This window comes from Anguilla anguilla, chromosome 11, assembly GCF_013347855.1.
Source record: "Anguilla anguilla isolate fAngAng1 chromosome 11, fAngAng1.pri, whole genome shotgun sequence".
Lineage (NCBI taxonomy): Eukaryota > Metazoa > Chordata > Actinopteri > Anguilliformes > Anguillidae > Anguilla > Anguilla anguilla.
The window spans coordinates 30,744,243-30,763,072 of NC_049211.1; the positions used below are offsets into that span (position 1 = coordinate 30,744,243).

The 18,830-nt window shown below is 39.0% G+C and overlaps 1 protein-coding gene and 1 long non-coding RNA gene across 2 annotated transcripts; both read left to right on the forward strand.

The window, feature by feature from the left end:
• The first annotated feature begins 9,427 nt into the window (after window positions 1–9,427).
• LOC118207463 lies at window positions 9,428–11,522 on the forward strand. Its single transcript, XR_004761386.1, has 3 exons — window positions 9,428–9,532; window positions 9,816–9,886; window positions 11,371–11,522. It is a non-coding gene; the product is annotated as an uncharacterized LOC118207463 (long non-coding RNA).
• A 33-nt stretch (window positions 11,523–11,555) lies between these two features.
• Window positions 11,556–18,320, forward strand: LOC118207208 (protein FAM3C-like). The gene is made up of 10 exons (XM_035380556.1): window positions 11,556–11,584; window positions 12,097–12,144; window positions 12,236–12,346; window positions 12,727–12,756; window positions 13,682–13,808; window positions 14,319–14,377; window positions 14,968–15,018; window positions 15,581–15,665; window positions 16,382–16,508; window positions 17,282–18,320. The coding sequence occupies exons 2-10, from the start codon at window positions 12,132–12,134 to the stop codon at window positions 17,366–17,368; spliced, it is 690 nt and encodes a 229-aa protein (XP_035236447.1). The 5' UTR covers window positions 11,556–11,584; window positions 12,097–12,131; the 3' UTR covers window positions 17,369–18,320.
• Window positions 18,321–18,830: the final 510 nt, after the last annotated feature.

The following is an 18,830-nucleotide window of genomic DNA, read 5'->3' on the forward strand; positions in this document are numbered from 1 at the left end:
TGGTAAAATAAATAAATAGACATACATATCATTTAATTTGTTAAATATTTAAGACCAGACTCATTTTCAAATGAACACACAAATGAATACAGACAATTACATACATTTAAGAAATGCTCCATTCATCTCCATTTTAAAATAAGTACATCACATTGTGCTAAAAGTATACAATTAACCTAAGTATCTAAGTATTACCTGTTATCTGACTGAGGAATAACAGATCAGCTGATATTGCTGATGGATGAAAGATGAGGCATCGTGTTGCCATGGTAGCAGACGTCTGTGCAATGCATTCTATACGGACTAAGGAGCTTCAGAAAGCCAGCATCATTACCTCAGCTGGCCCTGAGTCCATGTGTCTTTAAAAAAAAAAACATCTGAAGTAGATACTATTACAACTGCCCTAAATGGGAGTCCTAACTGCTAAACCCTTAGCTGATTCCACTATGACATATAAACTATTACATCCACTGTTCACCTAGAGCACCTAATATTCTTGACAATTATATTTACTGTACATAACACACACAGATGTAATTTATGGGATCAATTCAGGCCTGCAATCATTACTAAACGCAAAATGGACATGCCCTTCTCAGGAATCTGAAACCGTTTGTTTGCAAGCACAGCTCTTTAACCCTGTCTTCATGTGACGTGGCAGGTTTGTGTTAGCCCTGGGTACGAGCTCAGAGGGGGGAGAACTGCCCTGGGTCCCAGCACTGTACTCTTGTTCTGCACAAGCCTGCTCCCAGGACCTTAAACCCAGCATTACACAAACATCACAATGGTTAAAATAGAAAAAAAGTATATACAGTATAAAGTACTACAGACTGTGCATTCTCTTCAGTATCATCTTTTGCAGGCAATTATCCTCTAAACATTTCCTTTTGAAATGCCACTTCAGCAGGAATAATGAGGTTACAATTTTCCTGCATCTTCACTTTATTTTTATGCAATGGGAATAATGGTGACCATTATTCAGATATTGTCACCTCCCTGCATGGGTCATGTTGTTAATGAGGAACTGATGCTTCCATCACACGTTTCTTTCAGATAAATAAAATCCATGCTTGTGACTGACTGTGGAGAGGAGTGGGGTGTGACTGTGTTACATTATTACAAAAAAAAAAACAAAAACAAAACAATCCTTTGAGAAAGAGGTCTTCTAGTTTCATATTATTTCTACAACCCAGGAGTTTCTCCATTTGTAAATTTGGTTGTCATAAGCAATGAATGTTTAATGTTGTAAGGCATTGCATTAACAAACACGATTCATTCATTGTGATGAGTGTCTTGAAATTAAGAAAGTATCAACTAAAAACAGCCGCAGACACCAGGGGTGTAATGCTGACTTTTTTCTTTCATCAAAACAATGGTGGCCTAATTTAAGAACCATTTAAAGCATCGTGGCATCCATTTGACTTTGTTGCCAGCAATTATACTAGAGACTTTCACTCAGCATGGAGTGAAAAATCACTCGAAACTCAGCCATCCCCACTTTACTCCTCATTTTTCTGACAATGCTTGTGGGTTAAATGGACAGTGATTACAGCAGCAGTATTCACTGCACAGCATTTAATTTAGCAGAACCCAATCTTGCATGAAGATCCATTTATCAATGGATATGCCTTGGTTTTGTGTATGCTTCCACCCTCTAGTGGTTAATAAACAAATAGCAATTTCTGCATTAACCTGGGATGTAATGAGATAAGAGAACCAGAGCTGTCAAGACAAAATGAAACCATTTAATTTGACAGGTGGGCACAATCCAACAGATTATCATAAATCAAAATAGCCCATGCATCCCTATGCACAAATAATAAATGCTAAAAAAGGACCACAATGGAAATAAGCCTTTGGGCTTTATTGTGTTTTTATCCTTTTGATGATTTCTGTATCTGGGGCATCTCTGGCTAGAGGGGCCACTTGTATTTTAATGATCAACAAAGAATGTCAATCAATCAATCAATCAATCAATCAATCAATCAATCAATCAATCAATCAATCAACAGGTATCCACCCACTAACTGCCACTCGTGCTTCTTTATTGGCTGAATCAAATTAAAATTCCTACAGCCAATTACAGCCCAGCAGCCTGTGTAAAAACCCACCTCTCGGGCCACCGGTCAGCCATCTTTGCCATTGACTTGTGTTGTGTGAGTTTGTGCCTGGTCTAGCATTTATTATTTGTGCATAGGGGTACATAGGCTATTTTGATTTATGTCACATTTTCACCTGTTGTATTTTTTTCTTTTGTGGTAGATTAGTTAAGTTTGATTTAATTTTAAGATGGTCCTGGTTTTGTTTGTTGTTTTGGCCTTTAAAGGGAAGTAACATAAGTTAAAAGTGACATGGTACTGTAGACCAGGATGAGCCCAGGCCAAAACAGCAAACAAAACCAAGATTCCCCATTAATTTTAATATGCTTTTAGTTACACTAACATTTCTGTATTTGGCCTTCCTCAGTATGAAAACAAATACAGAGATAAAACTTTGGCTTAAATGATTGTGCCTTCACCAGCTTTAAAAAATAAAAAAAATAAAACGTATTACAAATTCTACATTTACCACAGTACGTTTTTTTCATTTACCATCAGCTTATTTTACATTTAGCCTACAGGTAGCCTCACATTTACCAGGGGTTTTACATTTACTTTATGTGTTTGTTGGAAAGGCTATGCAGTTCTTTGCATGTAGATGTTCATGAGTTTTAACACATTCTTTCTATCCCCAGCTCTGCAATCAACCTAGACAACTAGATGCATCAATCAATTGACACCAAGTAAGACCATAGTTATGTACTTTTCACTGGTTGGATGCCGCTGTGCTCAAGACTTCTGCTTTTTTTTTTTGGCTGTGTGGAGATTGTTGCTTATGTTTGGTGAGAGTTGTTGACAAGAAGTGAAGATTATATTTAAGTTTGGATCTTCGGTTTTTGATTCCTGTGAGGAATTTGTGGTGATTTTGATATCATTTTCTTCTGGTTTATGGCTGTGTTGCTGCTGTGCTGTTCAGAAGCAATTGCTGCTGACTGGACATTGCTGCTGTCTTTGTATGCTCTGGACTGATTATGTAGCGATCTGATGATATTGTGATGTTGTGAATTAATTGTAGGTGTATAGATCTTAGCTGTGTGGTTGCCGAAGCCCTGGTACTGACTTGAGTGTTAATAGAATTTGAGAGAGAGAGAGCAGTTTAGGTGAGAAGCTAGAAGCAGTGCTGCTGCTGCACGGTTGGTGGTTTTGGTGGTGGGTTGTAGGTCGTTCTGCCAGAAGACGTCAAAGGTAAGAAGCTGGTTATGTACTTTCACGGGTGGAATGCCGCTGTGCTGAAGTGTGGTGTTTCTTTTGGCTTTCTGGAGATTGTTGCTTATGCTACACTAGGTGAGAATTGTTGTTGAGGAGTGAAGATTATATTTTTAATTAGGGCAAAATGTGTAGATGATTTTGATTTCCATTTTGGTGCTGTCATTGTTTTTCTGGACTAATTACGCTGTGATATAATTATGATGATGTTGTGAATTAATTATAGGTGTAGAGATCTTAGCCGTGTGTTGCTGAAAGTTCTGCCGCTGATTTGAGTTAGTAGCATTTGAGAGACAGTTCAGGTGAGAAGCTAGAAGCAATGCTGCTGCACGGTTGGTGTTGGTGGTGGGTTGTAGGTTGCCAGAAGACGTCAAAGGTAAGAAGCTGGTTATGTACTTTCACTGGTGGAATGCCGCTGTGCTGAAGTGCGGTGTTTCTTTTGGCTTTCTGGAGATTGTTGCTTATGCTACACTAGGTAAGAATTGTTGTTGAGGAATGAAGATTATATTTTTAATTAGGGCAAAATGTGTAGCCTAGATGATTTTGATTTCCATTTTGGTGCTGTCATTGTTTTTCTGGACTGATTATGCTGTGATATAATAATTCACAACATCATAATATTAATTGTAGGTGTATAGATCTTACCTTTGTGTTGCTGATTTGAGTTAGAGTAGTTTCTCAAATGCTACTAAGTGAGGAGCTAGAAGCAATGCTGCTGTTACTGCTGCACGATTGGTGGTGTTGGTGGTGGGTTGTAGGTCGTTCTGCCAGAAGACGTCAAAGGTAAGAAGCTGGTTATGTACTTTCACTGGTGGAATGCCGCTGTGCTGAAGTGTGGTGTTTCTTTTGGCTTTCTGGAGATTGTTGCTTATGCTACACTAGGTGAGAATTGTTGTTGAGTGAAGATTATATTTTTAATTAGGGCAAAATGTAAAGATTATTTGGATTTCCATTCTGGTGCGGTCATTGTTTTTCTGGACTGATTATGCTGTGATATCTTATAATAATAATATTATTATTATTATTATTATTGTGTAATTCACAACATAATATTGTAGGTGTATAGATCTTAGCTGTGTGTTGCTGAAAGTTCTGGTGCTGATTTGAGAGTTAGTGGCATTAGCGAGAGTAGTTTAGGTGAGAAGCTAGAAGCAGTGCACTGCTGCTGCACGGTTGGTGTTGGTGGTGGGTTGTAGGTTGCCAGAAGACGTCAAAGGTACGGGCATGCTTATAATTAGTTCAAAGCTGGTTTTTGCTGCTGGTTTTTTCAAATGTGTTGATGCTGTTTTTTTCAATGATGCTGCTGCAGTGATGGAAAACAGTGATGTTACAGTGACGTCTGATTGTTTCATGGTCTTAAAGGAATATAGGAGCTTGGAATTTATTAGAATGGTTTCAGGTTTTTTGAGTGAAGGGCTTTGGTTGCTTTTTTGTTGTGCTGGTATGTGGTTTTTAGAGAGAAGGCGTGGGAAATGTTACTGGCAGAATAGTTTATAGATGCTTGCAGATTGTAGCTTTGAGCTTAGAAGGGCTCGGCGGTTATCTGTGTTGCAGATGATTAGATTTGTCTGTAGTAAATGTGTAAAATAGGATTTTTGAGTGGTCTGAGTGGCTTACTGACTGAGGTTCAGGGTTTGCTTATGTCCATGGCTGTGGTGTCCATAGTGTATGTGACCTGAGATGGATAGGTGCACCTCTAGCCCAATTCATGCTGGAATAGGCTCCAGTCAACTCCCTCCCCTCCCATCGCCCTCCCCCATCATCCCCCCCTCTGGTGAGAGAAGGTGAGTATAAATAGAATGAGGCAGAAGTGGACAAGTTGAGTGGGAGAAATCCTCACACTGGAGCTGCCCATATCATGGAAATAGATCTGATGAAGATGATGAAAATAAGCTGCTGATGTGCTATTCACTTGTGGAAGAGATGCTTGAGTGGATGCAGATGGAGAAGAGCTTCGTTATCCTGCTGTAGAAGTGTCATGTTTTTCGGGTGAATATGACAAGACGGATCGTCATGCTATAGAACTAGGCATGACTTGGCTCGATGCAGAGGTTAGCTTGCACTACATTGAAGGTATGGACCAGGATCTCGTCAAGGTAGACACTGCAGGCTGTTGCTGGAATGTCCTGAAGTATCTTTTCCATCAGCCATTTGAACATTGCTGGGCTGTCTTGAGATGAGCCGATGCCAGAATTGGGACCTACCAATAACCGCTGTGGTGAGTTGAACCAGTTAGCACCTGCTGTGCTGTCCAGGATGTAGTAAATGCTGGGAAGAGGCTATGAAGCTTTGCAAGTCACTGTGTTCAACTGCCTGTTGTCCACACACAATTGGACAGATATATATTTCTTCCACACCAGCACTGTTAGGGACTTGCAGTGACTCTTGGACGGACAGATTATGGCTGCTGCTAACCTCTCCCAGACCATAGCCTCCGCCTCCTCCTGGCCCTAGGTCTCTCATTGAGACTGGAAGGACTTTGTTCACCGGAAGGGGCTAAACGAGCTTGGAGAAGACTCTGCTGACCGCACTAGGCCTCGGGTCTCAGGAACACGACCTTTCTCCACTTTCTGCTAGTCATCTGAGTGACGTCTTGTCCTTTTCACAGTCATTGTGTCACAGGGTGAGCAGTTGAACCACCTCCCAAGGTTTCTGACTGGCTTCTCTGTTTGTGCTGGAATCCGCTCTCCATCCACTTTGAACCAAGTGATTGTCATCCGCCTTGTCCTTTCCTCTCTTCAGTACCAGCGTCCCTGAATTGCTGGGTCTGAAGCTCATTCTTGGTTAGGCAGTGGATCTGTCCAGGTCTTCCGACACCGATATCTCCTCTTTCACTGACTATGTAGTGATGGTCATGCTCTCAGTGAAAGTTCATATCTGCTGAAAGACCAAGCAGAGGGCCCAAGACAAGATCCAATATGTGGCAACCACTGACACCAACTTTCACAGACAGCATGACCATCACTGGTCAGTGAAAGAGGAGATATCGGTGTTTGAAGACCCGGTCATTCTAGCCTAAGCTAGAATGACCTTTAGACTCAGCGACTCAAGGAGACTGGTATTGAAGAGTCACAAGGACAAGGTGGATGACAATCACTTGGTTCAAAGTGGATGGAGAGCTGATTCCAGCACAAACAGAGAAGCCAGTCAGAAGCCTGGGTAAGTGGTCTGGCTGCTCACTCTGACATGATGAATGTGAAGAGGACAACACACCGCACACATGGCTGGGTGCAAAGGGTGGAGAAGGGTGGTGTCCCTGTGTAACCCAAGGTCTAGTGCTGTCAGCGTGCACTCCTCACCAAACTCCTAAACCCATTCCGGTGTAAAAACTCACAGTATCAGCAGTGGAACCAGTGGACAGAAACATTAGCAGCTAACCTCCAAAGATTCCAAAAGCTTCAGCAGAATTGGTCTAAACAGCAGGGGAACAAAATGGCAGATGCCTTTCAGAGAAGAGTTTTTGAAGACTGCGACTGCAAGAACTAAGTGAGGTGAGCATCGATCGAGGTTCACATTGTGGCTCACAGTGATTTTCAGCTGATGAAAAGAAGACTTAACACTAGGCCTTATTCCCCTGGAAGATCCTTTGCAAAGCCCTTCGATGAGGACTGTGGAGTTGGTGAAGGAGCACAAGCAATACAACTGTGATGGAGGTAATGGTGCCATAGGAAGAGAGGTTGGAGGAAGCCAATGGAATAAATCTACTGAAGTATCTATCACTTAAGGATGAGTGAATGAGGAAGAGCTGGGCTTCTAGGTGCTTATCAGTGGACATGGGATAAGTGGCTTCTAAGGACAATGGATGCAGAGAAAACTGAGGATTCCTGGAGCAAAGACCGCAACACATACATGACAATGTGAAAAACAGCTAAACAGGAAGAAGCAAGAGCATCAAACCATACTTGACTGAGTGCAGAGGAGTGGATCAGCTACCTGGATCAGGCCAGGCCATTGATAACAAAGTTGTCCTCCAAAGAGGAGGGTGGTGGTGGGCAAGAAAAACCTTCGAGTCTTAGCCAGTGGAAGTAGACCCAGGTTGTTTCCCAGGTTAGTTACTCTGAAGGTACATTAGTGTTTTTTTTTTTTTTTTTTTTCCCCCACCGTGGGTGGTAAGTTAATTGCAATTCAAACAGAAGCCTGAGCTAGACCAGCAAAAACAACAATGTCCTCCCAAAGAGTGGGAATGGTGGTGTGAATTGTAGCATGGCTGCACAGAAGACATTAGCCCCCCGGTGGCTAGCTAGCCACTACTTCAGCTAGCCTCTGCTACACTAATCTCCACCCCACCCCCCCCCCCCCCCCCAGATTAGAGGAGAACAAGTACTGACATGGTATCAGAGGGTGGCTGGCTACAGCAGGTGATGAAGACCAGGTGCTGGCAGAAGGTTAGTTCCTCAGGTCAGTGCTGGTCTTTCTGTCCATTAGTTCAAGGATGTAAACAGCAGCTATGATGGACGCTGTGCACCCTGTAACTGTGCCACCCCCAGCCTCTTGTTTTGTAGTACAGTCACACACTTGTAACCCTCATCCTGAACTTATCAAAGTAGTTCTGTAGGTTAAATATAATAATAATAATAATAATAATAATAATAATAATGAATAATAATAAAATAAAAATATTAAACTCTAAACCTAGCCCTAATAAAATTTAAAAATGATAAATAAAAATAAATAAAATCAATAGAAACAAACAAAAAATATTTTAAAAGAATAAATATAATAATAAAAACAAAAATAATTTTTAAAGAAGGTTCAGGATGAGGGTTACAGTGTGTGACTGTTTTACCGGAGGCTGGGAGTGGACACGATTACAAGGTGCATGGTGTCCATCACAGCTGCTTCCTGCATCCTTGTGGGCTCTGCAGAAAGACCAAGCGGAGGAACTAGAACGAAATCCAAACCACCAACATGAACCTTCACGAATGGCATACCCATCACTACAGTCAGTGACAGAGGGGAGATGGGTGCTTGAAGACCTGGACATATCCATTACCTGAGCAAGAGTGACCTTCAAGCCCATAATTTTGAAGATGCTGGTACTGATGAAAGGCAACTGCAAGGAGCATGACGACATTTGGCTCAAAGTGGGTGGAGAGTAGATTCCAGTTCTCACAGAAGCCAGTCAGACGCCTGGGGAAGTGGTATGGCTGCTCACTCTGACACAGTGAGTGTGAAGAGGACAACAGACCGTGCACCTGACCGAGTGCAGAGGGTGGAGAAAGCTGGTGTGCCTGTGTAACCTAAAGCATGGTGCTATCAACACACTTTCTTCCTCAAGCTCCTCTAACCCCTTCCAGTGTACAAACTGAGGTGAGGTGCTGACATTCCTACTTCAACGATGGATCGGAGCTTCCCAAAGCTTCAGGACAAGCTACCCTTCAGAGATGATATTGAGGACTGGGACTACATGGACAAACACTCCAGGTCAGCAGTGATCAAGGTTCACACTGTGGCTTACTGTGATTGGTAGTGGATAAAGAGGAGTCTTGCCTTTTTACACTGGAACATCACAGGTAGGATTGTTAGGAGTGAAGGAGCACAAAGGAACACTTATGTTGAAGCTGATTGTGCCATGGGAAGAGAGGTTTGATCAAACCAATGAAAACAACTGAAGTACTGCTGAAGAACTGCCAATCACTTAAGGATGGGTATATGGAGAACAGCTGGACAGCTCAGTGCTTAACAATGAAAGTGGGATAAGAACTTTCTAAAGACAGTCGATACTCCAGTTTTTTTCCCCCCTGTAAGAAAAACAAAAGTACAAGATCATGTGCAACACAGCTGAACAGGAGGAAGAGAGCATCACACTGGCTTTAGCTGAAGAGTGCGTAACAGTGGATTAACTACTTGGCTGAGGCCAGACTTGCAGTAACAAAGATGTCCCCCAAATATAATGGAGTTATAATGTCCCCCAAGTATTTAGAGTAATAGAGGGTTGCCGGTTCGATCCCCCACCCTGGGCGTGTCAGTGTCCCTGAGCAAGACACCTAACCCCTAATTGCTCCCAACAAGCTGATTGGTACCTTGCATGGCAGCCTTTCACCGTTGGTGTGTGAGTGCTGTGTGAATGAGAGGCATCAATTGTAAAGTGCTTCGGATAAAAGCGCTATATAAATGCAGTCCATTTACCATTTAGTTTGACACAAAAACAAAGCTTTCATTTTTCAGTTAATTTTACTGCAGGAATTAAAAACTCCTGCATCACCAGGATCACAGCATTATTTCAGGTAAGACCCTCACACTTATTTCAGTTTTTATTGTAAGCAATTACTTGTAAAACATTTCAGCCACTATAATACATGTTTGGTTTATGATCTCATGACATTGCAAATTGTATATGTTTTAGCAACTCTGCTTCCACTTTGACAGCTGTTAAGTTCTTCCATGTTAATTATAAAGACTCACTAATCTTCTGTGAAAATGCATAATTATTACCTGAAAGCAGTGTGTCACCAGTCAGATTTTTCATGCTTTTCTGTAACACCGTACCAATCGTGATCTTTCCACCAGAAATAATCTGTAAATGTATGTCTACTAAACATCAAATGGAGCAAAGACAACATTGTCTGGCAATAACAAAGGTAAATGTACTGTTTCTCTTTATTGCTTTCATGAAGTAAGGTTTTGCCAAATTTAACAAAGATCGCACCAAACACCAACAAATGCCGAGTTAAACTTTGCTTTGGGTTTGTAGCTGTTGTATGCTAATAGGGTGTGCAGAGGTGCACTAAACATGGTGCAGTTCTCTCACTCTGCTGTAGGTGCTCTTAATCTCTTCAGAAGTTTCTAGTTTTGCGGTCACCACACACACACACACACACACAGTGCGCAACAAGACGCAACTTGGCGGGATGGCATGCCTGCCATCCCAATTTCCAGCCTGGTCCGTGGTTGTTAGGCCGACTGGCTTGCCTGACACTGGACATTTGACATGCAAGTCAAATTGCATGATTTACATACTCCAAATCAGCATTTTTAAAGGCAAAAAAAGGAATACATCATATGCTGTATTCTAGTGTTACAGGAATGGCTTCACTCAGGCAACAAATACATATGTGAATTTGTTTCATTGGTATATGTGGTCATGTTGTGTTCAGTGTTTCTGTATGAGTTTTTGGAAATATACATTCCTTTCCACAATTTGAGTTCCTATGACAGACACGAAAGAGCCATAGGAGCAAGGATCTTTGTGGCCTAGGGTCATCAGAAAGATGATCCATGAAGTGAAGAGTACCATTTGCATAGGCAATTCATGGCTAGATAATGACACATTAAAACACACTGAACATGAAATTTCCCAGGTTACACTAACAAAAAAGCTCTGCGCTGCTTAAATTACTGTTGGTCATATGACCCAACAACCCCCAGAGCCATAAGACGTTTTTCTGATGTAAGATTGTGACGGCCAAGGATTTGTGCACCTGGTGTTTCTAATTATGGGGCTATACAAACAATTGAAGTCCTACTGGTGCAGAGGCGTGGCTGATGTAATTACAGACAGATTGTATGTCATTGTTCAGTAATAATAAAATAAGAACACTCAAGGAAAAAGAGGGCAAAAAAGGCAGTAGAACACTCACACATTGTATATATATTCCAGACACATTCAGAGCAAAGTTAGAATACAAGTTAATATTATTGTTTCTTTTAATATTGGAGGTTATAAAAGGGTGTCATATAATGCTGTAAATAAGTAACAAAAATGACCTTGAACTGCTTCCTTTCCTGTAAAGATGTGGTTCATGTCGTCTCCAGGGTTGAATGTTTCAAAAGTGCAGAGCTTCTTCTCACAATAATGCAGGAGCAATGACAAATGCATCACCACAGTCCTGGCCTAATTCCACCAGCTCCAGATGTAATGCTATCTTTCTGATCAGTAAATTGTGTTTATTCAGCAGGTTGATAAAGCTTTCCTTTCTCTGGGTGTTGCACAATACGCCATCCGCCTTATATCTAAACATTTCAAAATGCTGTGCTCCTTGAAAGAGTTGGCTTTATAGTGTTTGAGGGGTGTGTCACAGAAAGGATATCCTGGTTCGTTGACGTAAAGCAGCCATTTCAACAGGTAGAAGGTATCCGGACTTTCTTGTCAGGAACATTGAGACTGATACATCTGCTACCATCTACAGCAGTGCAGTACCTCAACTACTTCAGACAGGAAATACTACTACCGGTACCACCACCTACTACTTCTACTGCTACTACTACTGCTGGTACTACTACTGCTGGTACTACTACTACTAGTAATACTACTAATAATAATAAGTACAATTGTATAGGTAAGAATTTACTTTTATTCCCTTTTATCCACTTCAGTTAGATCATGCCTGTACATAACTATATTCAGTGTCAAAATGCATTAATGTATGTTAATTTGTATAATACATTTTGATGCACCGTGTATGCTGAAAGTATTGGACTATTGGAAGGAGAAAATGGCTGGCATTCTCAGACGTGCCAAGCACGCTGCTTCAGAAAATGCTTTAAATTGTTCAATTTGAATCTAAATTACATTTTTTTAATATAAAAAAGAAAATCATTTTATTTTGTTTAAAATTAAGTGGGCGTTTCAGGGATTCAATATATTGTTCAATCTGGGTTGAAAATGATTGTTTTTCAAATCCTTGTTATTTTCCATTAATATAGTTACATGTAATTTAAAATGTAGTATTAAATGTCTTTTCTTCTCAGTTTAGAATAGCATTAACTCTTAGCTGGAAGCATCGTTTTTCCTTTCATCACTGGGCTAAACCAGTTTCCTGCTAAACTCTTCCCTCTTTTTACCATTCAGGTAAAGCAACTTGTTCCAAAGAAATTAAAGTTGGGATGAGGCCAAGAGGTAAAGTGTTTGCTTAATCAAATGCACTCTCTCTTACTATGAAACCTTAATTTAGTCTGTGTTCTGTAATGTGTTTGCCTTGCATTGACAGACTTCATCCAAATGGGCATGGCCCTGACTGCTGCTGTTATCATATTGTATATCGCCATCAACCCACCCCAGCGGGCCTGGAAAGAGGCAAGGAAATTAAGAAACTTTTTTGGTAAAGTACAATCCATTACATTACTTTACATTACGTGCATATGTAGCAAAATAAGCTCTTATCCAGGGCCACTTACAGTGTATGTAAGTGCATTCCCCTGTTTTGTGAACAATAGCACCAGGCTTAGCTAACAACATTCCCAGACTAGTGAGTATGTATGCAACATCACTCAGTAAAGAACTAATACAAGCTAACTAGCCAAACCAATAACCAAAATACAAATATCTATTGGCAAAGTAGATGAAATGCAGATAGATGAGAGGTGATACTTTATCTGATTTCCTGTGTTGCAAAAACCAGTTTAATTTTCACTGCCGTACTGTAGTGTGGAAGAATATCTTTGTGTGATGGCAAACGGTGAATCTAATCTAATATTTCAGGGTCTTCTAAACAAGACCAGAATTTTCAAGGTAAGTTATTTTTGGTTCTACGACTCTTGTTCTACATCTCTTGTTGGATCTACATTGAATTCAGTACCTTTTTACTTGGCCAATTTCTTTGCACACCCATGCACACACACACACACACACACACACACACACATAGAAGACACCGTTTTGTGTCTTTGATTTGTTTTCTTTGTGGCACTGTATACAAAAATGTTGTACATCTGAAGGACAGTGACGCTTCCGACAATTTGCAGAATTAGTCACTAGGTTAATTAAACCACTGAGAACAGAGACAGCAATAGTCACTATTTGAGCCATTGAAAAGAGTGACAAAATTAGTCACCAGTTGAACCATAGGTTTCATTCTTGTGGGAAATAAAATGAAATTTGGACTCTTTGAAGTAAATGCTTTGAAGTAAATTACACAAATATAAATATTACATAAATTGTTATTTTTTAGGAACTAAGTACTCCCCACCGAACTTGTCATTAAATATAATGAATATGTGAAAACCAATGACAGGAAATTTTTATTTTCTAAAATTAAAATACATCACATATACCAATTTATCAGTTTTATGTTTTGAACAAAAAAAATATTTTTTACAGTTACATGCTTTGCTATAATTGAACAGATCATAGACACTACTTCTATTAGCAAAATGCTTTTCAGAAAATATTTGTGTTGTGATCAAAGAAGATACTTAAAACTAAATGCAGAGCTGAATAAAACCAAGCTACATAAGATATAATCTCTCAGGTCGAGTGAGAGAGTTTTATTTCTCAAGATGACAAGTAAAAGTCTCAGTGGTGCCTAAAATGAAAAAAGCTAAAGCTCCATAACATACTGCATGTACTAATGTGAATGCTTTTTACTTGCATTCATTTGAATTTTGAGTGTTCAACATTTGTATTTTCTTCTTGTTTTTATGTGTTCACGAATTAGAAACACCCAAAGCCATCCACTACAAGTGTGGACTCCCGAAACAGTGCCCTTTAGATCATTTTGCATTTCATATTCTAAGTGGGGCAGCAAATGTTATTGGGCCGAAGATTTGCTTTGAAGATCAAATGTGAGTATTAAAACATTTCTAATGCTAAAGGATGCAAGTCATTCATTTCAGGTTCTGAAATTGCATTTGGACTGATATTTGGAGGATTATAATACATTATATTTTATTATGCAAATAAATATAAGGGTATAAATAATATAATAAAAGGCTAATTAAATTATTTCTAATAATCCCCTCAGCCCTACCTAAAGTAGTGGTTCTAAAACTTTAAGCCAACAACCCACTTACTGAGCAAATGCCTTTTATGTGACTGCCCCTTCTCAAAATGATTGAAATAAGCCTATATGAAATTAAAAGTGCATAATCATATGCATGTACACTGTAAATAGTGGTTATCAACTTATTGCATAAAGTATACTTGTCTTTTTGTGACTCACTTTGGGAACCACAATTCTAAGGTATGGTACATCATTACTGATTTCACTGTGTTACTACAAGAGCCAGTTTCTTGCTGGCTCTGATATCAGAATATTTAAAACAGCATAATGATTTCAGTTTCTTCATCAACAGAATCATAAGCAGTGCTAAAAACAATATTGGGGCTGGGCTGAATATTGTGCTCATAAATGGTGAGTCCTGTTTAGTTTTTTTTTTTTATTAGATTATTATTAGAAGCTTGTGAGCTCTTGCTCTTGTCCAAACATAAACGAAAAAAAAAAAAAAAAAACTTATAAGCTGATAGAAAACATAATGTCTAATAAAGCTAAAAAGCTGCTATGAAAGATGCATTCTAATAAACTGCTAGCAAAGGTACTGTCTAATATATAAATGGTGGAGATTCTACAGTATATATATTTTAAAAATTTGTTGTCACTGCTGTTTTGACTGAAAGACCCACTATTTAAACTATTTAAAGCTGTTTAAAGCAAACAATATCGAGTAAAGGAAGAAATGCCAGATATAGCGTATAGATTAACTTATGCTGAATTGAGAAATAATTAATTAAATATGATAATTACATTTTATAGTTGGTGAGAGGGGTGTACTGGGTTGGCTGTAAACCTGACTGAGAAATACACTTCAGTATTATAGTACAAGGGAGGAATATTTTGATAAGCATATATTTTGAGCTAATAAGTGACCATAGATGGCCTCAATCATAAAAAAATCAGTTGTTTCTTCTTTTTTCCTGTGTGTGTGTGCATGCGCATGCATCTAGGTGAAACGGGGAAGACTTTGAAGTTTGACTCCTTTAACATGTACTCTGGAAGTAAGGCTTGGTTCCTGTTTGGTCCTTCATCGTAATGGAATTGGGCGTTAATGCTCTAAAAGCAGTTTCATATTAAAGTGCATGTTATATTGTTTAAAATACATATTTTATTTTAAAAGCTGCCCATTTAAAGATCCTACTAATGCCAACAGTATGAGTTAGAACTTGAACTCAATGTGAAAAAGTGCACACCTGGACACATGAGTATGAACTGGTCCTCTCAGTTTTGCAGTTGAAGTTCATATATGACACATTTATTCAGTCTCTCAGGATGTCCGTGATTAGAAGAAGAGACAACGTTTACAAATAGGACTGTGTAAATGCACAAGTTTGTTTACTCTCTGGGCAAAATTGTAACAAGAAAAATTCCATTAATTAATGTTGGTGAATGTCCAACAATAAAACACAGCAAGTGAAATACAGGTTACTTATTGCCTATGATAATTACTGTACACATAAATTGTGAGATTTTTTCAGGACTTGGAAAAGCACTTGTCAGTGTTATGACCTCTAAAAACCAAGAATAACTAATAACTGACTGCGTGACTGTGTGATTATTTAGAAGTGGAAGATCTGCTGAAATTCATGAAAGATGTAAAGCCTGGGACAATTGCTCTTGTAGCTTCCTTTGATGACCCAGGAACAAAGTAAGTGCTTCACGTGTGCCATAATTTGCTTAGTAAAGTACAGTAATAAGACATTATAGGATTGCAGTACTCTGGTAGCTTTCTCATATTTAGTAGAAAAAATGTTCTATAAAATGGACAACAATACAGAAAAAGAATAATACACTAAAGGTACAGTGGAGATACATTTTCATTCTTTAAGGTACAAATTTCCTAAATTTACCTTGTATTTCTTCTATTTGGGTACTAATAAGTACTGTTTACAAGCAAAAAAGGTACAAATGATTTATGCATTGCTGGCTATGGGGTATAATTTTATGTACCTATAGAGTACCAGTAACAAGTGCTAGTACCTTTTTAGGCACTTTTTCAGCTCAAACTTGAATAGCAGGGCTTATGCACAAAAAGTTACATCTTTCAAAGAAGAGGTCTACGTAAAAGTCTAGCAGACAGCTGGATAGAGAGGACATGGGCTTGGGTTGTAAATAATTTCCTCTCTCTAGTGATCATTTGGGTTACATGTTTGAACTCCGAGTGGGTGCTGTGGAAGTCCAAAGCGCATCAGTAATGTAATTGTTCTCTTTAGCCAATGCTATGTTTGACTGCGAATTAACTAATAAATGCAGTTCAAAGCCACTGTTTGTATTGGACTCAGAACCATGCGGTTTCTGGGATGTGAATGAGGAGGTTTGTCTGTGGAAGGATTACTGAGCTGACTATGTCCTGCCTCTCCTCAGATTGACCAATGAAGCACGGGACATATTTGTTAAGTTGGGAAGCAGCATGATCAAGTCTGTGGGCTTCAGAGACAGCTGGGTTTTTGCAGGAGCTGCTGGAATAGCACAAAATAGTCCTTTTGAAAAGGTAAAAAAAAAGCTATTTATCACTATAAAAAACTGTCTGTGCATTTATGGTAAAATAGTGAAGGTATGACATTGTGAACAGCTGAAATGTAAATGTATTATTTAAGGTGAAACATCATCATATACTTAACATTTGTTAGATATACAGCCTACTATCATGTGCTTAACATGTTACCGTTGTTTACACAGTAAATATCCACTGCTGTAGCTGCACATTCACCACATTGATAGTCAACTGTTTGTTAACTGAAGAGATTACACTGACCCTTAGTGAACTGAATTTTACATTTTAAAATATTGAGGAACACAGTGAAACTAACACACAAACCTTTCATGGGCTACTTAATTTGGTAAAGTCAGACACCTTGGGTGTCCTTATTTATTTTTAGTGGCCTAGTGAATAGTAAATAGTTGTGAATAGCCCCCCCCACCCACCAAGTAGCCTAATCCTAATGTCTCTGGATTGAACAATATCCATGGCCAAAGTTCTCTTAATACACATCAGAGGGAAAGATAATATCTGTGAGTGCATTGCAACTTTGAAGTATTTTACTGGGCCAGCAATTGAATGAAGAGACAAATCTGCAATGCATTAAAAATATTCAACATATTAACAAACGTGTGTAGAGGATGGCCCACTCCATTGTCACAGAAACAGGGAAGCATACAGAGCTTTGAACTGGGACTGCACTACTGGCAAATACATACTTTCCTACACCTACATAAATGCTACAATAGCTCACGGTTCACAGCACTTCGTTCTTTATCCCGCAGCACGTAAAAAACGAGAAGGAGAAGAACGTTTATGACGGCTGGCCGGAGATCGTGGAGGTGAGCGGCTGCTTTCCCAGGAAGCAGTGACCTGGGGGACGTCCACACTGACATCAGCCCGATGAGTGACAAGCGCTCTGCTCCTGTCAGCCACTGCTCGCGGTTTATCATGACATTTTCATGACCTGCTTCTGTATGGACCTTGAATCCCCATGAGAAGCAGCAACATTTCAAAAAGTTAATTGAGAAGTAGTTTTCTTATATCATAAATTTACACATTTAAAAAAATTTTGAATGACAAAACATGACTTGTCAAGAAACGGTATATATATATTTTTTCCTTTTGTATATATTTTGTATTTAAAACACTGAAAGACAAAAGCGAGCAGTTAACATAGGTCAATTCCTTAGTGTCTGACTTCTGTGCTGACCAAATTATGAAAGATTATTTCTGGATGTTCATTTCTTACAGAAGAATATTCTGAAACGTGATATTTTTTGCATGTATTACAGCTGACTACATGAATACAATGACATATATACATGGTAATATTGAGGAGAATCGGAGAACGATTCATCTTCAACTGTATAAACCATTGTAAAATAATTAGAATTTTATATTCATTGTTTACATTTGGCTTTAATTCTCACTGCCTTTCATTTATTCTAATCAGGGCTCAAAGATATTCTCATTTCAGAAAAGGTCATAGTTTAAAAAAAATGTAAATCAGTGAGAACAAAGACCAAGAATTACTCTTTCTACATACATAGTTTGCATTGTTTTGTATTGTGGTCTCTTGCTACATTTTTACTGCATTTGTGTTTATTTGCATCCATACAAAGTGCAGTATGTCTTGTGTCATTGTGCACCCATCCCATTCTGTGACTGTATCCTCTTTAGCCTTGATATCAGTGTGCACATTATATTTTATATAGGCATTTTTGTTTTATTAACTCAGCCATGAAGAATCACTGAATGAATGCAGGCTGTGCATGGGCCTTTTGAGTCATTTCAAAAACAAAATGGAAGTACAACAATGAATCGGAGAAGAAATCCTTTCTTTTTCTTCATCACCTTATGTTGCATTCCTCCCTATTAGTAAAACACGCATGCGCAAATTTGAGACGGGCACTGAGAGAGACTGCACTGGCTGGCAAGCCCCGTAGAGTGTACATAAGAACTGGAGGGGCCAGGTGGTGAAGCCTAGGACGTAATGGGGAAACGGCCTCTACTACGCATGTTGAGGGCAAAAGAGCTTGCTGCCCATTGAATTAAATGGGGAAAACCAAGGTGAATTACTTGCCAAAGAAAACCTCATCAGTCAATTGTTTGTGATCATACATTTTGTTGTGTTGCAGTTTATGAAAAAAAATTGTTGTTTTTGGTCCAGAAGTCTTGAGAAAATGTTTATTAAAATGTTTAATAAAATCGGTATTTTATTACATATTACATATTTTTACAATCTGGTTTTCATATGAAACGTAATGATCGCAAAACTTGTTTCAGAATACCATCATTTCAATGGGAGCGCCAATGTTTTATGCTCAGCAT

Bases quoted from the DNA above. Each gene is read 5' to 3' on its own strand.
- LOC118207208 (XM_035380556.1), top strand. The intron at 13,809-14,318 runs GTGAGTATTAAA...CTTCATCAACAG, and splicing joins ATTTGCTTTGAAGATCAAAT to AATCATAAGCAGTGCTAAAA. The intron at 15,666-16,381 runs GTAAGTGCTTCA...GCCTCTCCTCAG, and splicing joins TTTGATGACCCAGGAACAAA to ATTGACCAATGAAGCACGGG.